The sequence below is a fragment of the Venturia canescens genome, chromosome 5 (assembly GCF_019457755.1).
Source record: "Venturia canescens isolate UGA chromosome 5, ASM1945775v1, whole genome shotgun sequence".
Taxonomy (NCBI): Eukaryota; Metazoa; Arthropoda; class Insecta; order Hymenoptera; family Ichneumonidae; genus Venturia; species Venturia canescens.
The window spans coordinates 8,111,279-8,131,565 of record NC_057425.1 but is presented as its reverse complement, the minus strand read 5'-3'; the positions used below and the strand labels follow the sequence as shown (position 1 = coordinate 8,131,565).

General features: G+C 45.0%; 2 protein-coding genes and 1 long non-coding RNA gene across 5 annotated transcripts in view; 2 read left to right on the top strand and 1 right to left on the bottom strand.

The window, feature by feature from the left end:
* LOC122410674 (uncharacterized) overlaps positions 1–4,269 on the bottom strand; it is a 68,023-nt gene extending 63,754 nt beyond the window's left edge. For both annotated transcript variants that reach the window (XR_006260997.1, XM_043419017.1), the window contains exon 1: positions 3,858–4,269. The gene's annotated coding sequence lies outside the window, so the exon portion shown is untranslated. The remainder of the gene's footprint in view (positions 1–3,857) is intronic.
* Positions 1–20,287, top strand: part of LOC122410675 (uncharacterized) — a 108,407-nt gene that overhangs the window by 64,085 nt on the left and 24,035 nt on the right. The window lies entirely within an intron of this gene.
* On the top strand, positions 18,063–19,597 carry LOC122410673 (uncharacterized). 2 transcript variants are annotated; one of them, XM_043419015.1, is made up of 4 exons: positions 18,063–18,207; positions 18,472–18,594; positions 18,676–18,846; positions 19,009–19,597. In XM_043419015.1, exons 1-4 carry the CDS (start codon positions 18,157–18,159, stop codon positions 19,279–19,281), a joined length of 618 nt encoding a protein of 205 aa, XP_043274950.1. In that variant the 5' UTR covers positions 18,063–18,156; the 3' UTR covers positions 19,282–19,597. The 2 variants fall into 2 exon arrangements, with proteins under 2 accessions (XP_043274950.1, XP_043274951.1); XM_043419016.1 differs by having other exon boundaries at positions 18,924–19,597.

The following is a 20,287-nucleotide window of genomic DNA, read 5'->3' as shown; positions in this document are numbered from 1 at the left end:
CCGATTCAAAGCTTTCTCGGGTATTTGGACTTCGGAATTTGCTGTTTGCCCTCGAGCCAACCTGTTTTACAAACGTTTGTGCAGCTCGCTCTCCCTTGCACTTTCTTTCTGAGAAGCAGAAAACACTTTAGTTTACTCTTTGTACTGCTCTCCCGTGTCAGTTAAACGTGCTGTGCAAACACAAACGTCGGTTTGTACCCTTGTCGTTGCAAATACGGTAAGCTCACCGAGTGCTGGCTCGCCTGTATGCGGAGCAAGATTGACGTCCAATGGTCCATGCAGGACAAGGGAGAGAAAGTGAAACAAGCCGAAGCCCCTTCCGAGCTTAGTCGCAGCTTGTGCGAGACTCTTGTTTGTCAGCGGACTTGTTTCGCCGTTTGTGATTGCATGAAAATCGATTTCAAACGAGTCACTTGTTGATAACAAAAATCCTTGAAAAAAAACCACCGCGCGCAACCGATGTTTTGCTCTTCCCATTTTTTCTACTCCGCCATTTTGCCTTTGCCCCCTTTCCGAGCCACCCTCTGTCGATGTATAACTGGAATTTCGGCGTAGTCTGTTTGCCAAAAGAAAATATCGAATGCGCGCCCATTGAAATATTTATTGCCGGAAGTATACGCGCATGAACGCACCCCGGCTCGATGTGTTTGCATACCGTTTAATTAACTGATTAATCAACGGCCTCCTGCAGCATATTTGTTATTCTCTAGATAAATATTGCGCATGGAAAAAAAATGTACGCGCGTTGATACCCGAATACCTTTAATTAACAGAAACATTCGAGATTCTAAAGGCTCAACGATTCCGTGCGAGCTTTTTTTGAAGCTCCGAATGTTTCTATCGTACAATTTCGAATTGAGCACAAAATCATCCTGATATTTTCATCTCAGCTTCCTAGAATACTCACATCCATGAAATAATGCTTTGTTAACAGCCACAACACGCTTGCAAACCACAATAACAATCGTGACGAAATATAAAATCGTGGTGAAACGTATACAAAGTGTAATAAAAGCTTCCATAACTGTAATGAGTCCGACAGTTGGATAAACTTTGGCTCGCGCGAGCTCTCATTGATTCAAAATTATTTCGAGAGTTTTCGAGCAAACTCGAAATGACACTCATACCCACACGGAATATTGCGGGACACATGCACACGACAATCGAGAAACTTTGTTTAACTCGACAGCCCGTGATATATAAACCTGCCAGACACGTGAGCACAAACTTTCCATCGCACTCGTGCGCGCACAACTACACAACCGCACAGAGATGGAGAAACGCGGGAGCGAGAGAGACGCCCAGAGACCCTCTCAATTAAGCTTCGCGCTCGTGGAACATCCCGAAAACTCTCGTACTACGGAAACTACATCAGCCGACGATGCTCCGTTGAATTTGTGTACGGAAATAAACGATACAGACAAACTACTTTTCACTCGGATCTCTTAGTTTTTTACTTGCTTATTAACGCGCGACTGGAGAACGGAACGTTTCTCGTTCTTCGAAACTTATCCAGGGAATTCCGGAATATTCGAACGACGAATTCTAGCGACGATATTTTTAGAAGCAATTAGAAACTGAATGTATTAAAAACTGAAATTTTCGAGAATCTTGAAGCCGAGGATCGAATTGATTTTATTTATAACAAATTTCCCGGAGTTTTCGGAGCCTCGTCAATGTTCATTGCATCAGACGAAGTTGCACTTCGGTCGAAACGAATTTTCGAAAATTGGACTTTATTTCGTGATTAATCTCGAGTTCATTCGGTCGATCCGAGTTCGGAGGGTGGAAACTCACAAAAGTACTTGGTCGGAAGGAAATAGCAGCAAAGAAAAGCATATGAGAAAAGTTGTTTATCGCTTTTTCACCGAAAGTTAGAAAGCGAACCGGGAAGTAGTACGAAAACGTGAACTGCAAGAAAAAAATGTAAGGAAAGTAGATGTGAGGAATGAAGTAGGGACGGAGATCATTGTCCGGGCACAGAGGAGATTACCACTTCGAAAAACGTGCCCCCGCAGTGTCCCACTTCGGTGGCTGCTCGGTCTACCGACTTCCGTTACTACTGCGAAGGCGCTTCGCGAGCCTCGATCAACGACTGTGGCGCTAAGGTCACTGATCCGAATTCCCGGTCCAGTAGGAAGTGTACTTCGTGGTCAGACGATGATATTCCGCCCCTCGGAACTCCGAGAAACCGAACTTTTTCTTCGCCGCAGAAATGCTCGGAGGGTCACACCAAAAATTAGCGAGCTCCGAACACCGTTTTTTCCGGCATAATAAATTATTGGTGTCGATAATCGTCTTCGTATAGCTGGACGGTTTTGGGCCGGAACATCAATTCTGACAGTTTCTGTGACGCTCTGCTTTAATCGCGACAACAACGAAGAATTTTCAGCTCGCATAAAAACATTTTTTTCCTCAAATCCCAAAATTATAAATTCGAATTTCGTGTCCAGAAAGCCTGGAACGAAAAACATTCGCGAATGCTTTTTCCGAGGCCTCAATTCTCAGGAATCATGTGCACCTGGCGCTGTGGAGTCGCGGATCGCACTGCTCGCTCTTCGGCTCCCTTTCTCTCTCTTTATTCCTGGGACACATTGATGTATGAGGTCGGGAGCCGGAGCGCGCGGCGACACACATAACGGCGAGGGTGTAAAAAAATTGAAGGAAAAAGGAGAACCGAACCGCATCACACGGAAGGGAGGAAGGCAAAAGATAAAGAGGGTCGGGGGGGGTGACGATATAATCCTTCTTCGTTCGGTCGCAGCCCGGAGGAGAATCTCGTTATCGGGTTCCCTCTCGCAGTGCAGCATCCGGCGAGAAAAAAATCCGCAGCAAAGTTTCTGCTGATAGGATGCTGGTTTCTATAGAGAAAATGCCACACGACACTTTTTATCGCAAGTTTCATCGCGAGTGTGGATCACTTGGTGAAATTTCGGGCCATTTTTTCCCGAGGATTCATGCCGGGGATAAATTCTTGAAATTCGTTCGCAGCGAGTGAACTTTTCGAGCGAGTTTACGAGGCCTTGGCAGGTGGACGAGGATTTGGGGAGAGCTGAAAGCGTATCTTGGCGATAACGCGAGAAAAGGAGTGAGAAATGACGCTGTCGAAACGACACACTCGGGCTAACGAGTGCTACTGATGTTTGCAGTCGTGAAATACGGATTAACGTTGACTCTGTGCGAGTCTGAATTTCCACGGGAAATAACACGGCGCAGTTACATTTTCCATTCGCCTCATTCACAGCGCTCCAAAACTTCGTGAAACCAAAGTTTTTGCCTGTTTTTATTGACACGCTTCTCGGAGCCAGCGCAATTCGTATATCAGTCTCGGATCTCCCGCACTCGCTCCTGCTCATTCAACCTCGCCAATTACGTGTCAAAAGTAACGTTAATTACGAGTCAAATGTACTCGAAAATGGCAGTTTTCCATTTTAATTACAGTCTATGAAAGTCGCAGCAAAGCTTACGCGAATGTACGGGGAACTTCGTCGCTAATTACAACGATCATCCGAGAGGAAGCTCGAGTTTTCTACAACTGAGAAGTCGATGCTAATGACATAACTGGAAGTCCTAAAAGCCTGATAACTCCTCCGAATCTCCACTTTTGATAGCCGAGTCAGAGCAACACTTACGAGCCTTGGAGCCAAGAAATCAAAGTTTTCCTAGCCGGAATCGCGCCTTAATTCTCTCCAGCGATTCTGGCCCATCGTTTCCAAAAAACAGCACTGACTCGAACGCACATTCACACAGGCACCACTTCGTACAGAAATTCAAAAACCTGGCAGAATCAGACAGAAAGAGAGAAAAAGAGAGAGAGAGAGAGAGAAGAAAATTGAAAATGGAATAAAGTTAAGCACCTGTTTCGGTGTTTCTCGTGTCGGAATCTCATGCGTCGTGGTTACGTCACGACCAGCTGGTCTTTCGAGTGTCATCGTTGCAGCGGAGAATGTTAACCTCGCACCTTAATTTGCACGAAAAACTTTGAGTGATTTAGCTTAAAAGGAGAGCGAATCGCGCGAGTCGTTTTCAGTTAATTTGATAAGTTAATGCTCGAGATCTTCGACCCTTGGGAGATGAGATTCGAGCCGGTTTCACTATTCGTGCACCAAAGTCGAGTCGAGTAATACGAAACGGCGCGGACTAAGCTACGGGGTCGTCCCGAATGCGTGGGCGCGACTTACAACGGCGCAGGACGTACTGAGCGCTCGGAGCGCGTTCCACCGAGCCGAGAGTGTGGAGATAGCACAGCTCGGCGGTCGCGCGCGCTTTCAGGACCGGCGCCGACGCTGACGTCGCGTCGTCGGCGCGGTTCGCTCGAACCCGACGAAAACAAGCGCCCGATAAACGCGAGGGGAAAACCTCCCCGCTCCGATGACGCTCGTACGCACGCGCCTCTCTCCATCGCACCCCTCCTCGCCCAACGTTTTTTCTCCCCGCGATGAGACGCTCGTGCATGGAAGAATGCGACGAAAATTCCGAAAACTAAATCACTTGGAGGAGGCCCTGTAATTGTTCCGAAAATTTTACGAATTTTCTCACTTTCAGGCGCAAATATCGAGCTTCGACGAGGCTGTGAAATCCGGTGACGGAAATGCCCTCAAAAATTCACTTCACCGTTCCATATAATCGCGAAACAAAAATCTTTTCCCTTCAGATTTCCATGAGTTTTGTCAAACACCATTTTTTTAAGATGAAAAGTATCGAAAGTGATATTCGGCGCTCGAGCGAAGGAACAAAATCGTTAGAAAAAATGGTTTGTTCGCAAATTTTTAGCTAAGAAAAAGGCATGAATTTCCGATACGATCACTTTTGATAGTCTACGGAAAAACTGTCGTGCTCGTTTTCATTAAAATGGATATACGGAAACGAGGGTTGGCTTGGTGAAAGTGCCCCAGTCGATTTAATTTCTGCTCCCAAGGGAGGAGGGAGAAGCGAGATATGCGAGGGGGAGGGCGAAGAAAAAGTTGATGCAGACCCCTCGCATATGGAGTGACGCGTGAAGGACGGAAAATTAGAAGCTCGAAATTACGGTGCCAACAGGTGCGCTTGACTTTTATGCTCGGAGTCCCGGGGCGCGAGGAACGACCGCCGGAGGCTTCTCCGAGGAAAACTTGCCCTCGACTCCCGACCCCGTTCCGTAGCACGCGATCGCACGCCCCGAGAAAAACAAAATAAAACGCTTCGTAATTTCTTGTTATTTTAGTTCGCTCTTCTTACTTGAAGCTCGGATCTTTCAACCCGGAAGTTCAACGAAAATACACTTTTCTTTGATCCCCCCGTGGGCGCTCATGCGCGCCATTTTTACAGCTGGATAGTCACGGAGCCTCTCACGTGTAAGTCGCCCTCGCACTCTCTATGTCGCTCATCAATTCTTCCCCACCTGCGATTAAACTCGATTATCATAACGCGATGTCAACTCCGTTATTTCAGCCTCCATCGCACTCTACGCTCTCCAAATAGTTGCGGTCAACGATTCCGTGTCATTTGAATAAATAATCGAAACGGCTGCTGTTTATTTTCGATCGTGGAATACAAATTTTCTCAATTAAAAGTTTCCGAAGACTCTTCCTGCTACGAAGCAATTATTAATCGAGCTCGTTATCATAATGCGATGGCAAATAAATTATTTCAACAGCACAGCTTCTTCGTACTCCAGGCACCAAAAAAAAATACGACGAAACGATATTCCGACGATTTTTATAAAATTCCAATCAGGCTTGAAGCGAGCAACTCCTTTAGAATTTTGAAAAAATCAATTTTTCAAATATTTCGCGAAAAGTAAAAAAGCTCCCAAATATTCAATTTTGTGTTTTGTCATCATTTTTTAGGTACGTCCTTCCCCTTAACGTCTCAGTAGACGAATGACATTTACTATAAATCATTTACAGATCAACAGAAAAAGAGTGACAACTGGAGCAGTTTTCGATGTCGCGGAAAACAGGGGCCCGAAGACCCATTATATAACGCCGCCATTGTGTTAGTCACTTCAAAAAAAATTTTTTTTAAACTCGACCGTTTTCGTAAACTCACGCCCAAATTTGAAAATGATTAGATTATTCCATCCCCCCTAAAAAATTTCGCGAAAAATACCTTTTTCCCCCTCTTAAAAAAGTATAACTTTTTGATAAATTCGAAATTTCTGGGAACTTTCATCATCACGAGACTGTTAAAAATGAATTTTTTCCATGTTCCCATCGATCTCCAACGAATTAAGCGCGATTAGAGCTTCTTGGGGCCTCGAAAAACGGCCCCATTCTGACGTGTGATAAGAGAAGGAGCATGAAACTTCGCGTCGAGTTTGAATGACGCACCACCTTTTGTTATCGAAGGAGGGTCAAAGAGGTAGTTGAGTGAAGTGGCGGTCTCTTTGTACAGCGAGGGGTGAGTTTGGCTAGTATTAACGGTGACGAATTGATTAGATAATTAAGAAGTTCGATGGTGGCACAGGCACGAGAGGCGATGAAGAGACACCGGTCGGTATCTCGCCTTGACGAGGTTTCTCTGCTGAGCGTCGTCGTCGTCGTCGTCGTCGTGTTGCAAGCATCAACTTTGAGGCGATCTTGAAAGTTTGTGTGGCTACGTAAGGACAAGTTCCGATTAGTAAGGTATGCCAAAGTTCGCTTCGAGAACTGAAACCTCAAGGCGACGAGAAGAGAATATTCACTCTCTTCGTTTCGCTCTCTCGTTACACGCGAACCAAATCCTGGTGACCTTTATTCGCTCATCGACAAACTAACAAGAGGATCCTAACACTATTAAACTTCCTTCATATAAGTGTATGTGCGTGTACAAATTCAATTACCGCATCGAGATTGAGAGCTTAATCTCCGTCATTATTATAACTATTTCTTCGTTAATATCGCATCGTATCGAACTTCCGATGAGCGAACTCTCTGGATATTTATCACAAAATAATCATGACGAAAACCGACGAAAACGTCCCACTTATTACATTCTCCTCCATCAAGTACACGGAGGAAACGAGTTCGCTTTGTATGGTGAAAAGTGTATTATTTTTCAAGAATTTTCAAAGTATTCGCAGGCACCGATTACAAACAGCATAGTATTTTTTGAATTTTCCACTTTTTCGTCACTTCGATTCTAAACAAGTTTATGTGGGAGCAAAAAGTGATGCACGTGAGAACTATGCTTCGTTTTGTTTTCAACTATTATTCATCACGTCAGATTAGCACTTACTGATAAGTGGAAATTTATTGTAAATTACTAATTTTCACCGTCAGCATAGTAAATTCTATGATAAATACACGAATATACACCGAATACGTGTGACATTTTACCAAACATATAGTTTTTTTTTTAGGTTTGTCCGAGCAAGCTTTACAATACGAACATTTGAAGTGACTGAGAAGAGTTTTTACTACGCCTAAAGAAACTCTCTCGACTCCTTTGAATAAAAGGTACGGGTATTTGATTTTTACCATGGTGGATGCAACAATTGTTATTACTGCTCTTCGAATCAACGCAGCAGTTCAGTATCCATACTGGATAGCAGCACAAGAAAATGGAGCTTCAACCCCAACAGAAATGTCTTTGGCCCCACGACCGAATGCACTGGCTCCAAAGAATGTTTCTCCCAAAAAAAAACATGGTTGAATCAACAAACCTTAGTTGAAAATCTGCGCCCACGATTCGTCGAAAAAATTTGTTCAACCAGCAAATTCCTTCTCGCCCCGTATCCAAGGCTCGCTGTCACGAGATTCCTCACATTTTCGTAGCCCTGGCGCGAAGACTCATTGAGACGTCGAATTATGAATATTCGTTTTCCTCAGAAGCCACCCGGGAAGGATGTCAGGCAGGGGGTTGACGAAGATTCTCCAGTTGTAATAATACATGGAAGAGGAAGGCTCTCAGTAGTGAGTGCCGTTCAGAGTCAGACATCGAGTGCGCGAGATCGTCCACTCAGGGGGGTTTAGGATCGAATTTCAGTGTGCAGCAGCCTCGCTGACTCTGTAAGACGACAGTATGTGGGTTGTGCGGTGACAATGTGGTCTCGGTGCATAGACCATTGCACGGACAAATGTTTTGTTTAGACGCCACAGTACACGTACCTCTTAATACACGTACACACGTACACGGGTGTAAAGCACTCTATTATCATGGCGTTGTGCATTGTGTGTATCGTATATCGCCAAGAGAGAAGCAAGAGACGGAGTGAAACCAGAGGCAAATTGGATCTAATTCTCCAGGTCTATTAGATAACGATGTTCTATTCAAGCACCCTGTCGGCGCGCGCGGGCGGGCGCGGGCGCGCTCACATTCACCGCCAGAACAAGGCATCTTGTTCCGGATGTGCATACATATACGCGTGTTATTCGAACACCCTCGATTCTCCCTGAGGAATCCTCCACTCACAAGACCAAGATCAAGGGACACTCTTGCATTCCGATCGGTAATTATATCGGAATTGTACGTTCGTTCGAATGATGAAAGGACTGTGGGGAAACGCGTTGAGGAAGAAGTTGAAACTGTGACCAAATGTCAGGGTGAGCTTCGATTATTTTTTGGGCATTTCTTTCTCGGGGTTTTCGATTTTAAGGAGGAAATTGTTGATCTTCGATTGGGGAATTGTTGAATGCACTCGTCAGATATCGCGGTGGCGACCCGAATCTGTCATCAATTTCTAAAGCTGCGAGGTCGCCTTGGAATAAGAGGTGAAAGAGCCAACGTGGGATACTCAAAAAATCAGGAGATAAGAGGATCTTTAGCTTTGTATCATGCAGTAATTAATTCCATGGCAAGCTCACAAAAGCTCAAATTCTTCGAAATAACTAATGTACAATGTGCAATGTGTGAACTCGTATGCAAAAATTCTGTTGCATTTGAAATATCTGAACGGTCGAATTCTCAATCTTTCTTTCGAATAAATAATAAAAATATAACATCGTTATGATGATTGAATGAAAAAATGATGAATCGATGGGTTAATCGTCGATCGATGATGGATGTTGTAAAACAATTTTCTATGGGTGATGAAAAAACTATCGACGCGGAAGACTCAGGATGGGGAAGCATTAATTTCAGTTGTATTTTCGGTCGCTCCAGTGTCGAGAATTTCTCATTCTCATTGAGGGAGATCTCTGTTCGGGTATCAAGAGACATTCTCCGTGGCTCTTCGCCCAACAACCTCCCAGTGCAGAGGTCTAACAATGCGATTATGAGGAGAGTGAGGCTCGTCGTTTGCTGAGGGATACGCGGAGAATCGTTGGCAAGTGATCCGAGTGCTGCTCCGTTGTCGAAGTTGGACAAAGCTCTATGCGGGCGAAGCAGGAGACTCGTAAAGGGTAGTTGCGAGGGTGGATTCGTCGAAAGCAAGGAGGTTATATTCGGAAGGAGTCTACGGAAGAGGGAGAGTCCTGGGGAAAGCGTAAATAGAGCTGGAGGACGAAAGAGGATGAAAAAAAAATGAGGGAGATGGCAAAGACTAAATAAGGAGAAAGACAAAGAGCGGAGCGAGAGGAAAAGGGGTTGCGGGGGAGTGCCTTAATGCGAGAAAGTCCCTTCGCCCATTTCTGGTCTCGTGCACCCTTAAACAATGCAACGATCCCCAAGGACTCGCAGAGGATTGGCCAGGCTCGAGAATTACTGTGTGCGAGGTTATTGACTGCACCGCGCCCCCCCTCGATCTGGCACCGGGCCCCATCCTCCTGCGACTTCTCAGCCGAAGAGCACACGGAAGCTTTCTCTACTGTCACTGCCACAGACCCCTCCACGTCGAAACCTCCGGATGTAACGTCACGGGATATGAACCCTCGAACATCGTGAAATCGCTTATGAATTATCGAAATATCAGGGGACAGGGCGATGGCTCGATGCCAAGGATCGAAAGAAAAATCGAGCGGGAGCTCTGCCGGAATCTTGTAAAAGCGAATATGCTCGTTTTATGACGTCATTGCGTCGTTTTTAATACCGTTGACGGACGAAGCGTGCGAGTAAAAAATCCGAAAATTCGTCACGAGCCAGCTCATCTTTTCTCGTAGAAACTCTAATAAAAGATCACTGAATAATCTTTCGACTTTTTCCAGCACACAGAGAAGTAATAAAACTTGGAAAAAAGCACTCGAGAAACGTTTCCGCGGAGGGGAACAAAAATTCTCGACAGCGTCCAAGTAAATGGAATTTCATTGTTTCGAAAATATTTCATTTTATGGAAACCTGCAGTTTCATAAAATGAATTTTCATAAAATAGAAGAATCTCATCGGATCTGAAAAAATAGGCAAAAATCAATGAAAAAAAAAAAAAAAAACAATAATTCTCACCTGACAGTTTCGGAATACTTGAGAAAAGAGGGAGAAAACAAAAATCGTTTCAAAGGGAAGAGAAGCAATTTGTGTGGAATGTCCCATATGGGGATACCGTGACTTTGTAACTGTCTAACCGTGGCCATTCCCTGCTGCTCCAGAGCGCTTGCAGCTGCATCGTCTTGCCACTGTAATATATACGTAAATGCAGGTAACACATACATATGTTGCAGGAGCAGGCGTTGAGCGCGTTGAGCATAGCAATATTGTACACGCAAACGCAACACGTTTCTGGAAACGTGCATACAAGGATGAGACCGTTCGACCTGGACGTTTCTCTCGAGCATCCGCGCCCTCATCCCTTATCACGTCAGCATGTCTGATGTCAATGGACCAAATATCTGTACATGTGCACGTGTAATTTGGGTGTATGTGTGAGCCCATGTATACACGTGACTTTCCACAGTTGAAAACTTCCTCCAACGCAGAGACCAGGAGAGCTCGCCCGTCAGGCTTTCCAGACTCCAATTGTGTAAGTCACATTTGAAATATTATTTTCTGTGTACCAACGAGATTAGTTAAAAATTTTTGCTGCTGTGAAATTCGATTGCGAGTCGCGTTCTTCTCGCGGGCTGGTTGGACCCTGAAATCAGAAATTCCATCCCATTTGCCATGGGGCCAAGGTAAGTATTCGTTCATGTCTGAAATTCACTCAACGCTTCTTTGCCTTCAGTTAGAAAGAAGGAAGGAGGATAGAAAAATGGAAAAAAGTGGGAAGAGGTCTCGGCGTCTTCTCATTTCTCTTCTTTTCGTATTGTCTTCTCAGGGTGTAGATTACAACTTTATGTACCCGCACACAAGCATACCAACACACACGTACGAAGCTTCTTTATAGACGTCCAACAATTCCGAGACTGGAGTGCGGCCGAGGGAGGATATGGACGAGTGCAAATTGCTATCATCCCAAACGGTCGAGTCTGCATCGCTCGTCGAGCTTCCACGTATCGTTTATATATATACACACGATAATAGAGAGAAGCAGGAAGTGCCAGGGTGTCACAGATATCCCCCTTCGTTATTTGCCGCTCGTCTCCCCCCGCGCGTTTCGCCCGGGCGCCGGACATCGGGGAATACGCTAATATATCGGACGTTCCATGCCGAGCATTCGTTACGAGGGTTCGCACGGGTCAGCAAAGTTGTTTGATTGCACCTTTTAGAATTTCGGTCTTCAAGATTTTTCCACTTTTCGATAAATCTGAGGGAAGATTGATACTTCCGGGTTTTTTTGCACTAAAAAACCGTTTATCGTCAAATTTTGAGTGGCTGAATCATGATTGTCTTCAAAATCTTACAGAAAGTTATTGAAAACTTTGAACTCGTTGAAATCGTTGAAATTTTCATTGAATTTATTTCCGTTTGGAGGATTTTGTACACCGCACGACGTAGAAGGAAAGAAGAATGTTGGAAGCGACTTTCGAAGACTCTTGCCCGACAGCGGGGCACGTGTCATGAGTCGTGAAATATGGAGCGACACATGTTCAGTCGGCTCGAAGAGTTTCGTGTATTTATGTGCACGAATATGTGCCGAGGTTTTTGCCAAGCAGAAGGGCCGAAGTTGCTTGGATTTAACGCGGCAAGTACTTTCTCGTGTGGTGCGAGGTAATCGATGCTGCGAATACATATTTACACACATGAACGCAAGGGACGTCCGATGAAACGTGATCGCGTCCACTTCCGGTTTCAGTCTCGTCGCGTCGCCTCCCGCCGCTCTCGCTCGCCCTTCTCGCGCGCGCGACTCTCGATCGTCCACTCAACGGGATGACGAGCCAGAAGAGTGATGGTGACGCAAGAGGACGATCGACGTTCTGTGCATACTGTGCAATCGATGGCTGTGCGCGTATCGCAACGCTCACGAAGCAGGAAAACCTCATTTGCATTTTCAATCATGTTCATACGAAGCCCCGAACAGTGGACGATTTTGAATTATCTTCGATTCTCATTGTACCTCGGTGTATATTTGTCGTTATTTAATAACTAATGAATTCATTTTATACGGCAGACTTCGCGGTTTCAATTATTTAAGCGCACTCGAGCATCGCATCGAAATTGAGTTATTTCGCGTTCATCGTTCTCAGAGCATTACGAAAAAATGTGCTTTCATCACCTTCGAATTCATCGATAGCGAAAAATTTAATCTTTTTACTTCCCAACATTTCAAACCGAATTTACTGCGCTCAAGGACGAATTAAATATTGGGTACGAATTCGTTTGATTCTTTCTGTCGGCGCATTTTCCAGAAATTTTAGCAAAAAGAAACGTCATACCCGGAATCCCAAAGACCGAACACTCGACCCATTGAATCGACTCACATTCAACATCACAACTTTCACTCGCATGCCTACTAGCTTTTTTATTCATTTTCATTGATAAGGAGTAACGAACGTTAATGCAAAAATGTGTGTTCATTCAATGGACCCTGTGTTGGAAAACTTGACCCTCTATACGAAGACTCGCGAATTTGATGAATTTTTAATGATTACACAATTAAAAACTAGTTGAGCTTGAATATCGAGCATAATTTTATGCCTATACTAATTGGAACTTTTCGTTAATCGTAATTCTTTGATTGCTAACGAGTCGCCTGATCAGAAAAATGCGAGACGAACTTGTTGAATGTTTAATTTGTTTCAGTGTCAAGTGCACTCCACCAGGGTTCAACACAAAGCTGTTGTGAACATTGTAGAAACTTAAAAAAAAAAAATAAAAACTGTACTTCAGCTTGCTATTAAGCGAGACTGTTCCTACGGAGAAAGTTTGATAATTTTTTCGAATTATCTTGCCATAATCGCAACAACGAAAACGTAATTCGATTTAAAAATGTCTCCAAACCAATCTCAGTACGCAAACGTACGAATATGAGCGTGTATTGAGAAAAAAGCCGAGTAGTTGTTGTTATTCAAGGAGAGTTTACGTTGTTGAAGAGGCGGCGCGTGCTCGGGGAAGAGCCCTCGAGACTGTCGCCCTTTCAGGGCGCCAGAATCGAGGGAGTTTTGCCCCCTTGGTCCTTTGGACTCTGGAATAAGGAGGAGGAGAGGTTCTCCGGAGCTCAAAAACGGAGAGGCTAACGAACGTATTTGCATCGAATAATGAAAGGGAGAAGAGGCGAGGAAGAGACCGCATGAAAGGGGTGCACGCAGCGGCAGTAGCCCCCTCCGCTGAGCAGGGTCTTCGAGCACGTAGAAACGTTTGCCCTCCTTGATTAATAATACAACTTAAAACCAGAGCCCTTCATTGTCTCAGCTTTTCTATAGCGATATATAAAGGACGAGGGATGACTCAGAATCGGTCGAATCCCCTCTGCACTGCTTCCAGCCTCGTTGCCCGTGCTGCCCCTTTTTCGGTCCCGCGATAGACGCACTCGATGTCCATTAAATCGAAACGTGACCTATGCAATTACTCGAGGAACGAAAGCACATGTTTTTTAAATAGACAAAACCGGCTCGCGAGTTGCTTCGTCGAGAGGCAAAAGCCCCAGAAAAGCGATTCCACCCCGCACCGCGCAACAATTCGCACCAATAAATTTAAAACCTCTAAAACTCTGGCCCTGAAGCCGCGCGTATTTATCCAGCTCTCCAGACGATTGTCATCGAGGCACTCGCTACTCTGCAAAGATACGAAGAGCGAGGGCGCGGAGGCAAAGAAAAACAGTATGAAAACCGAGTAAAATTGTCGGGTGTGATGACGACGAGAACGGGATTTGAGAGTGAGTACGTGAGCCAGACTCTCGATACTCGATTAAGGCGCCCCTCGAAAAGTGTAGCTTTCGAGTTCCCACTCCTCCCCGTACATAATCGATGTGTGTCTATATATCTGCGGCTCCGGTGCATTGCTCTCGTGGTCGTACGGCCACTCCACCGATCTCTCATCCGGTACGTCTCGGGCTTACGTTGCACAAGTATCGTTCGCGAAGCGAGAGGGAAGAAAGAGGAGAAGAAAATTGGGGAGAGAAAAGGCGGGAGTGAGAGGAGCGAAATCGCCTCGAGCTGCACGTTTCAGCAACGAGTGTACTGTGCCGCTCTTTCCGAGACAGCAGAGAGCTTCCCAGTGCAAATGTATGTGTTTGTGTGTGTGTGTGTGTGTGGCTTCGAGACGCCCAGGTGATGCTCGCAAAGCAGAAGAGACGGTGGCTCAAGAGCCCGATACGCTTGTCTGTTGCTGCTTCCAGCAGAAACATCGCGCGCAGCCGTTATTCGTATGATGAACGGTGCTTGCAATGTACGTACGATATACATGCGCGCCGATAAGTCTGCCTTCCGAAGTCTCAAACTCCCGAATCATCTGCCGCGTGTGACGCCACATTTCAAAATTCCAGCACCAACGCAAAACGCTTTGCTTCGTCTTCCTGCCAATAATCCTACCGTCAAAGTTATGAAACGTTGAAGGATGATGGACGCTAAATCGTGGCGATGATGCACCAGAAAGCACTCTGGTTTTTCGTCGGATCGTTATGAAGTGAAAATTGCATTATTTTTTGGCTGATTTGCTTCGGCTTTTCGCTAATCGTCGATCTTGCTTCGGACCAACGTTGCTGGGACGAAAGCATTTTCTCGAGCTGTTGGCACTTGGCGATTGAAAGTTTACACGTGAAGATGAGTGAGCGCGGTTGGAGCGATGGCAGAAGCTCAGCAAAGCGAAGACATGCGAAGGGGCAATGAAAAATAACGAATGCACGTATTCAGATTTGAAGGTGGTTCTCTGGGTATTTCATGCCGCGATAATCTCGTGTTTTAGTTTTTTTTAATGCGTAAAAACCGCGTGAATTCCACGAGCGGATTTGAGGTGAGGGGAGCGGACGATTTTGGTGAGAAAAATGAAGAAATGCGCGCAGTGGAGAAATTATGCGACGAAATAAACGTGCCAACGCTCTCGTGTGAAAATTACGAAGAAAAAAGAGACTGAAAAAACAGAGAACGCGGTTATTAGAAAAAATGGACAAACAAGCTGAAAGAAAAATATTCTGGAAGGCTAAACAGAAAGGAGGATGAAAAGAGGAAAATAACGAGTCGCCGACTGCGGCGAATTCTTTAGCAGAAAAAACAGCAAACTCCCGAACAATGTCCCGAGCCCTCGCGCCCGACTCGCTTTCTCATTCTACCGGTTGGCTGGGTTCCAGAAGCCCTTTGATTTTTCGGAAAATAGACGAGACGCTTTCCCATACATGCATATGCAGGGGGGATGGAAAAATGAAAAGATAAAGGGAGGCAAATGAAGCCAGGAAAATTTTGAAGGGCCGGTGAACTTTGAATAAATGCGTGTGTTTGCCAATCGGCCAAAGGTACCATCCGCTGGATTCAATGCCGAATTTTAATATCACATTAATCGGTTATTTTAGATTTAGCAGCACCGCCCGCTGGCAGCAATTTTTTATTCATTTTTTTCCTCCGCCCTGCTGATTTCCATTCACAGAGGGCGGCTCCGTGCCGGGGATTGCTCGGATCATGAAATAAGCGCCCTCTGCATGGGCCGAGCACGAAATTCGTCTGCTCGCTCCTTCATTATATCCCCTGGCGAAAAACTTCATTTGACTCCCTCCCTCCCTCCCTCCTGCTCTCTTCTCTCTTTCTCCTGTTCCGGTTAATGGATAAGCGGATAGATTCTGGCGGGCATATAACCCGTTTTCCCAAAGCATTGTTTCAATTTCCCATCGCATAATCGCTCACCTGCTGGCCAAAGCAATTTCGTACTCGTCCAGGGAGCTTTTGGTAATGGAGCACGCTCGGTCCCTTGAACGATTTGCGTAATGCGCCGAACAAGAGCCCGAGAGAAGCGTGTATACAGATTCACTAAAACACACGCCTCTTGCTCCGCGTCGCTGTATATACACGCGGAATTCCTCAGCCCTACTTTGTACACACGAATAAAGCATGCCCAACCTGAATCAACCGATGCACTCTATTTTCAGCATTTCCCTCGATGTTTGCTCCCTCATTAAATATTCTGAACTTAACACTGATCTACTGACTTTCGACCACCTCGAATGAGTATCGAATGAAATGAGATTTCACGATGGACTCGACGTTTCAAGATAAAAGTCGAGATGGGCACTTGGAATTTCCGGATTCTTCGTGCCCGTCCGAAGAATTTTAAATCGAAGCTGCCATTTAGCAGCTTCGATTTAAAGTTTTTGTTTATCAGAAAGTTCCGCGGGGGTAAACAGGACCGGATATATTCCGAGTCGTGGGCGCTCCGGGCGAGTTGGATTTGCCCAGAAACCACTAATCATCGGCGGAACGTAGGAGGGACAAATAAGGAACAACGAGACGGAGGGAAGCTTCGAGGGTGTTTCGAACGCCCACGCAGGACGAGTCTTCTCCTCGTGCCGGGTACGTAACAACACGAGGCCTTACAACAGCCACTTCTCTGAGATTTATCCCCCCACGCTTTCCCACCACTCGAACGTGTGTCCCTAAGTTGAAGGTCAACGCGAAGGATCAGAGCGAGGATGAAATCCAGGAGGTAAAAGCCCATCGAAGTTTTGACGGAGGTCGAATATTCGTTGAGTCATCAACAGAGTCAGAGCTGGTCCAATCTTCCCTGAGCATCCTCCACGTCATCCCTTTGCTCACTGAGCCTTTTAGTCACTCGACTTCGGTTGACGTCTCTTCAGATGTCAGGGCGGACCCAAAAATTCCTGGATACTTTCTGACACAGTTTTTCGTCCCTCGTCTCGTCCCATCGTGAACCACCGTCCCGGAACACTTGAAATATACCTTTTCCCCTATCGAAGATTCCTCGATTATTTACGTTTGTTCGGAGCAAAAGGTATTTAACCGTGCGTATATTTGCTGCTCCCGCGTCTCGATTCAACTCGGCGAAACAACGGCACACCCGCGTAATTGAATTTCAACTGGGGTGCGATCGTTTCGCGGCTTCTCCGAACATCTCTTACACGCCCTACGTACAATACACAACCACCGGAACACAACGCAGTTCCCTGTATTATTGGGTCAGAGGATGCGCACGATCCTCGGCCATTTCCCATGCAAATTGAGTGGACGAGATGCTGCTCCCACACTGTAACAATCGACCGAACTCCGCACTATCAAACCCTACCGACCGGCCCCTTAATATCTGTTTCTCTATGAATCGAATCGCCACGCACACGGGCCTCTCCACCTACATTCGTGTGTATACGTGGAAAAGGTATTGCTTGACCTCATCGGTCACGCTTATCCGATGCGAATCAACCGATGCGATTTCGTGTCTTTGGAGAATCGTTGCAAATCAGATAATCGAACGAGAAAACTCGGTTAGTGAGACTTTTTTTTTTATATTATCGAAAGAATTGCTGTTGCTTGATGGAAAAGAGTTTCGGGCACCGAAATCAGTTTCCATGGGACAAAATATCAAATTCGCACATTTTTTTATGTCGCTGAAGATTATTTCTGAAATCAGTTCAACAAGAAAGCTCGATTGACGACAATACTCTCATAGTTGTCGTAAACATGTTTCGGGATTAATGGAAAAAAAGTTCAAGCACCAATATCAATTTCCGGAAAGAAAATTGTCGATTTTTGTGAATTTTTCTAATACTAATACTAATTTCTAATACTAAAACGTAAATTTTCATAAATTAATAAGTCTGCGTGAAAATGGTATTTTAAAATAGAGTGAAATATAGTTTTTCAAATAATTTACTTGCGAGTGAGTCATAAAAAGACTCTTGTGGAAGGTAAACAGGTTCTTCGTTTGACCTACCAAGTCTAATCTAATCAGATAATTGAGCATTCAAATATACGCTATTTTGCATTTACTGCCTATCGAGAAACGGTTTTTGGTCATTCGTGCTCAGGAGTATGTGAGGATAGAAACAGCGTTTTAACAGTGGATAAAAAAATGTTTGGTCTCGTATTTTTGAGCCTCGTTGCATTTTCCTCCGGGAAACAAGTGAATATTTTTGAGATTTTTCCCATCGAATAGCTTTGAGGCGATCTGTCAGTTGCTCGAGTGCCGGAGAAATAACTGAAAAACAGAAACACTTTTTTCGTCATTTTTTTTTAAATATCGAGCTCCTTCGAGGCAAAAGTCAGAATTTCTACCGACCGTACGGCTGACAAATTGCTTCGAATATAATTTTGAATATTCTCAAGCACAATTGGCAAAAAGAAAATTTTCAAAAGTTAAAGCAAATACTGTAATTTTTAATTGCAGCAAAGCAACAGCACCGTCGCGAAGGTATCAGACAACCCGTACATACAAATGTCCACCAACGAGTCCGGGTATCCATCTCAAGTTGAATTTTTGCAAGAAATCAATCCAGAATCGCAGCTCATGGTAGGTGGCGATAAATCCGTTTCAATCGGCCTCCTCAGCAGGGCAGTTTCATGAATTTTTTTATTCCGTTCTGGCGCCCAGAGTCGCATCATTTTTCCCGACGAAGACATTTCGAGGGTTTCGGATGCTGACGACGCCCGTAATTTGTGCGATATTTTGAACATCCAAACGGACGATCCGACAATTTTGGCGTGGCAAAATACGGTGATGACTTATTTGGGGCTCGAGGGAGAATCGTGTCCGATTGAGAAGGTAAAAACCGCTGAAAAATTCTGGTATCGACGGCGAAAACTCATTTGGATTTAGCATTTGAAGGGGTTTTTTTTCAGCCAGTGAAAAAAACTACGAAAAATTTTCTTTTCCAATCTTCTCGTTAACTTTTTTTCGATGACACTGCGGCGATTCTTTCCCCAGGGAATTCGACTGATCGACCCCGCCATTTTCCCGGAATTACCGGGAGACGATGGCTCGGATTTTGGAAACACTTTTTTCACTATAAGAATCGAGCACGTCGATCAGGCTCCGGACAGCGATCCAATACTAGAGTTTCAAGCTTATTCAAACATTCGCAATGCATCGAGTCCCCCGAGCCAAACGGACATCGACAACGCGAGTTCGGTCGTATCTTTATCTTTGCTTTTACCGGGTTTGGTTATCGGACTATTTGTCACGAAATTTCTCAAATAAGTACGTAGATTAGTTATGGAGCGAAAGCACGTTGGGACAGCGATCCTGCACGAACGTTTTTGGCATTCGTACGCGTTGGTGAAACGTTTTTGGGTTGGGAGTTATGACGACGGGAACGAGTTATTTCGCTGTAGTAATAAAAGTTGATTAAAGCGTAACGACATGGAATTTTGTAAATAACAACAATAAATTATCGCTAATTGGGCGATATGAAATTCTGTTGAGCCGCTAGTTGAAAGTTGCCAACACGAATTTCGGCGAAAAAAAAATAGATAAACCGCATGTTTCAATAAAATCCAATGAATTTCGATTAAAATCTTCGTTTCCATTATTCCTTCCCGCACGACGCATCGATTGTTGCTAATTTTATTGTTTTTTTTTCTGTCCTTTCGAACGAACGTTTGTTCCCGGTTTCTCGCGAAGAAAATAGTAAAACAAGCGAAACTAGAGCGCAAAGGATTAGAAGCGATTAGCATCTAAACTTCGTACAGTTAGTCGCTTGTGACCCAATTTTGAAGAGCCAACTACTGAGAAGCATGAGAAACGATTCAACGCGCTGCTATTTCTCTCTCTCTCTCTCTCTCGCTCCGGCGTTTTCTCTCTTTCTCGCTTTCTGCTGGCGTTTTCTCGTGAAACATCCCGCTGAAACGGTCGCTCGGGCGCACACGCGAATACATAGGCAAAAACGCTCGAGGCAGGCTCGGCATTTAATTAGCTCTTGCCACGAGATATAAAAGGGAGAAAAGTTCATTTCCCGGAGGTCTGTGTGGCTCCGCGGGCACCGGCAGCGATTTTTCATGCAGCTTCTATCTTGTGAACGCGCGTGTGCGGTGGTGAAAGGAAAATGCCATAAGCGACTAAAAAGAGGTTCGCGAGGCGGGGCGGGCGGGCGGGCAAAGTAAAAAAGATGAAAGCGCCTACGTATAATTGAATAAGGTAGAAATTTGTTCGATTTTCCCCCGACTGGAAACTCTGTTTCGTTATTTCGAAAATCCCTCGAAAACCG

What these genes read in the sequence shown, in the direction of transcription:
- LOC122410673 (XM_043419015.1), top strand. Translation starts at nt 18,157, where the DNA reads ATGTTTGGTCTCGTATTTTTGAGCCTCGTTGCATTTTCCTCCGGGAAA. An exon ending in CATTTTCCTCCGGGAAACAA is followed by an intron (nt 18,208 to 18,471) that starts GTGAATATTTTT and finishes TTTTAATTGCAG; the next exon opens with CAAAGCAACAGCACCGTCGC. An exon ending in AATCGTGTCCGATTGAGAAG is followed by an intron (nt 18,847 to 19,008) that starts GTAAAAACCGCT and finishes TTCTTTCCCCAG; the next exon opens with GGAATTCGACTGATCGACCC.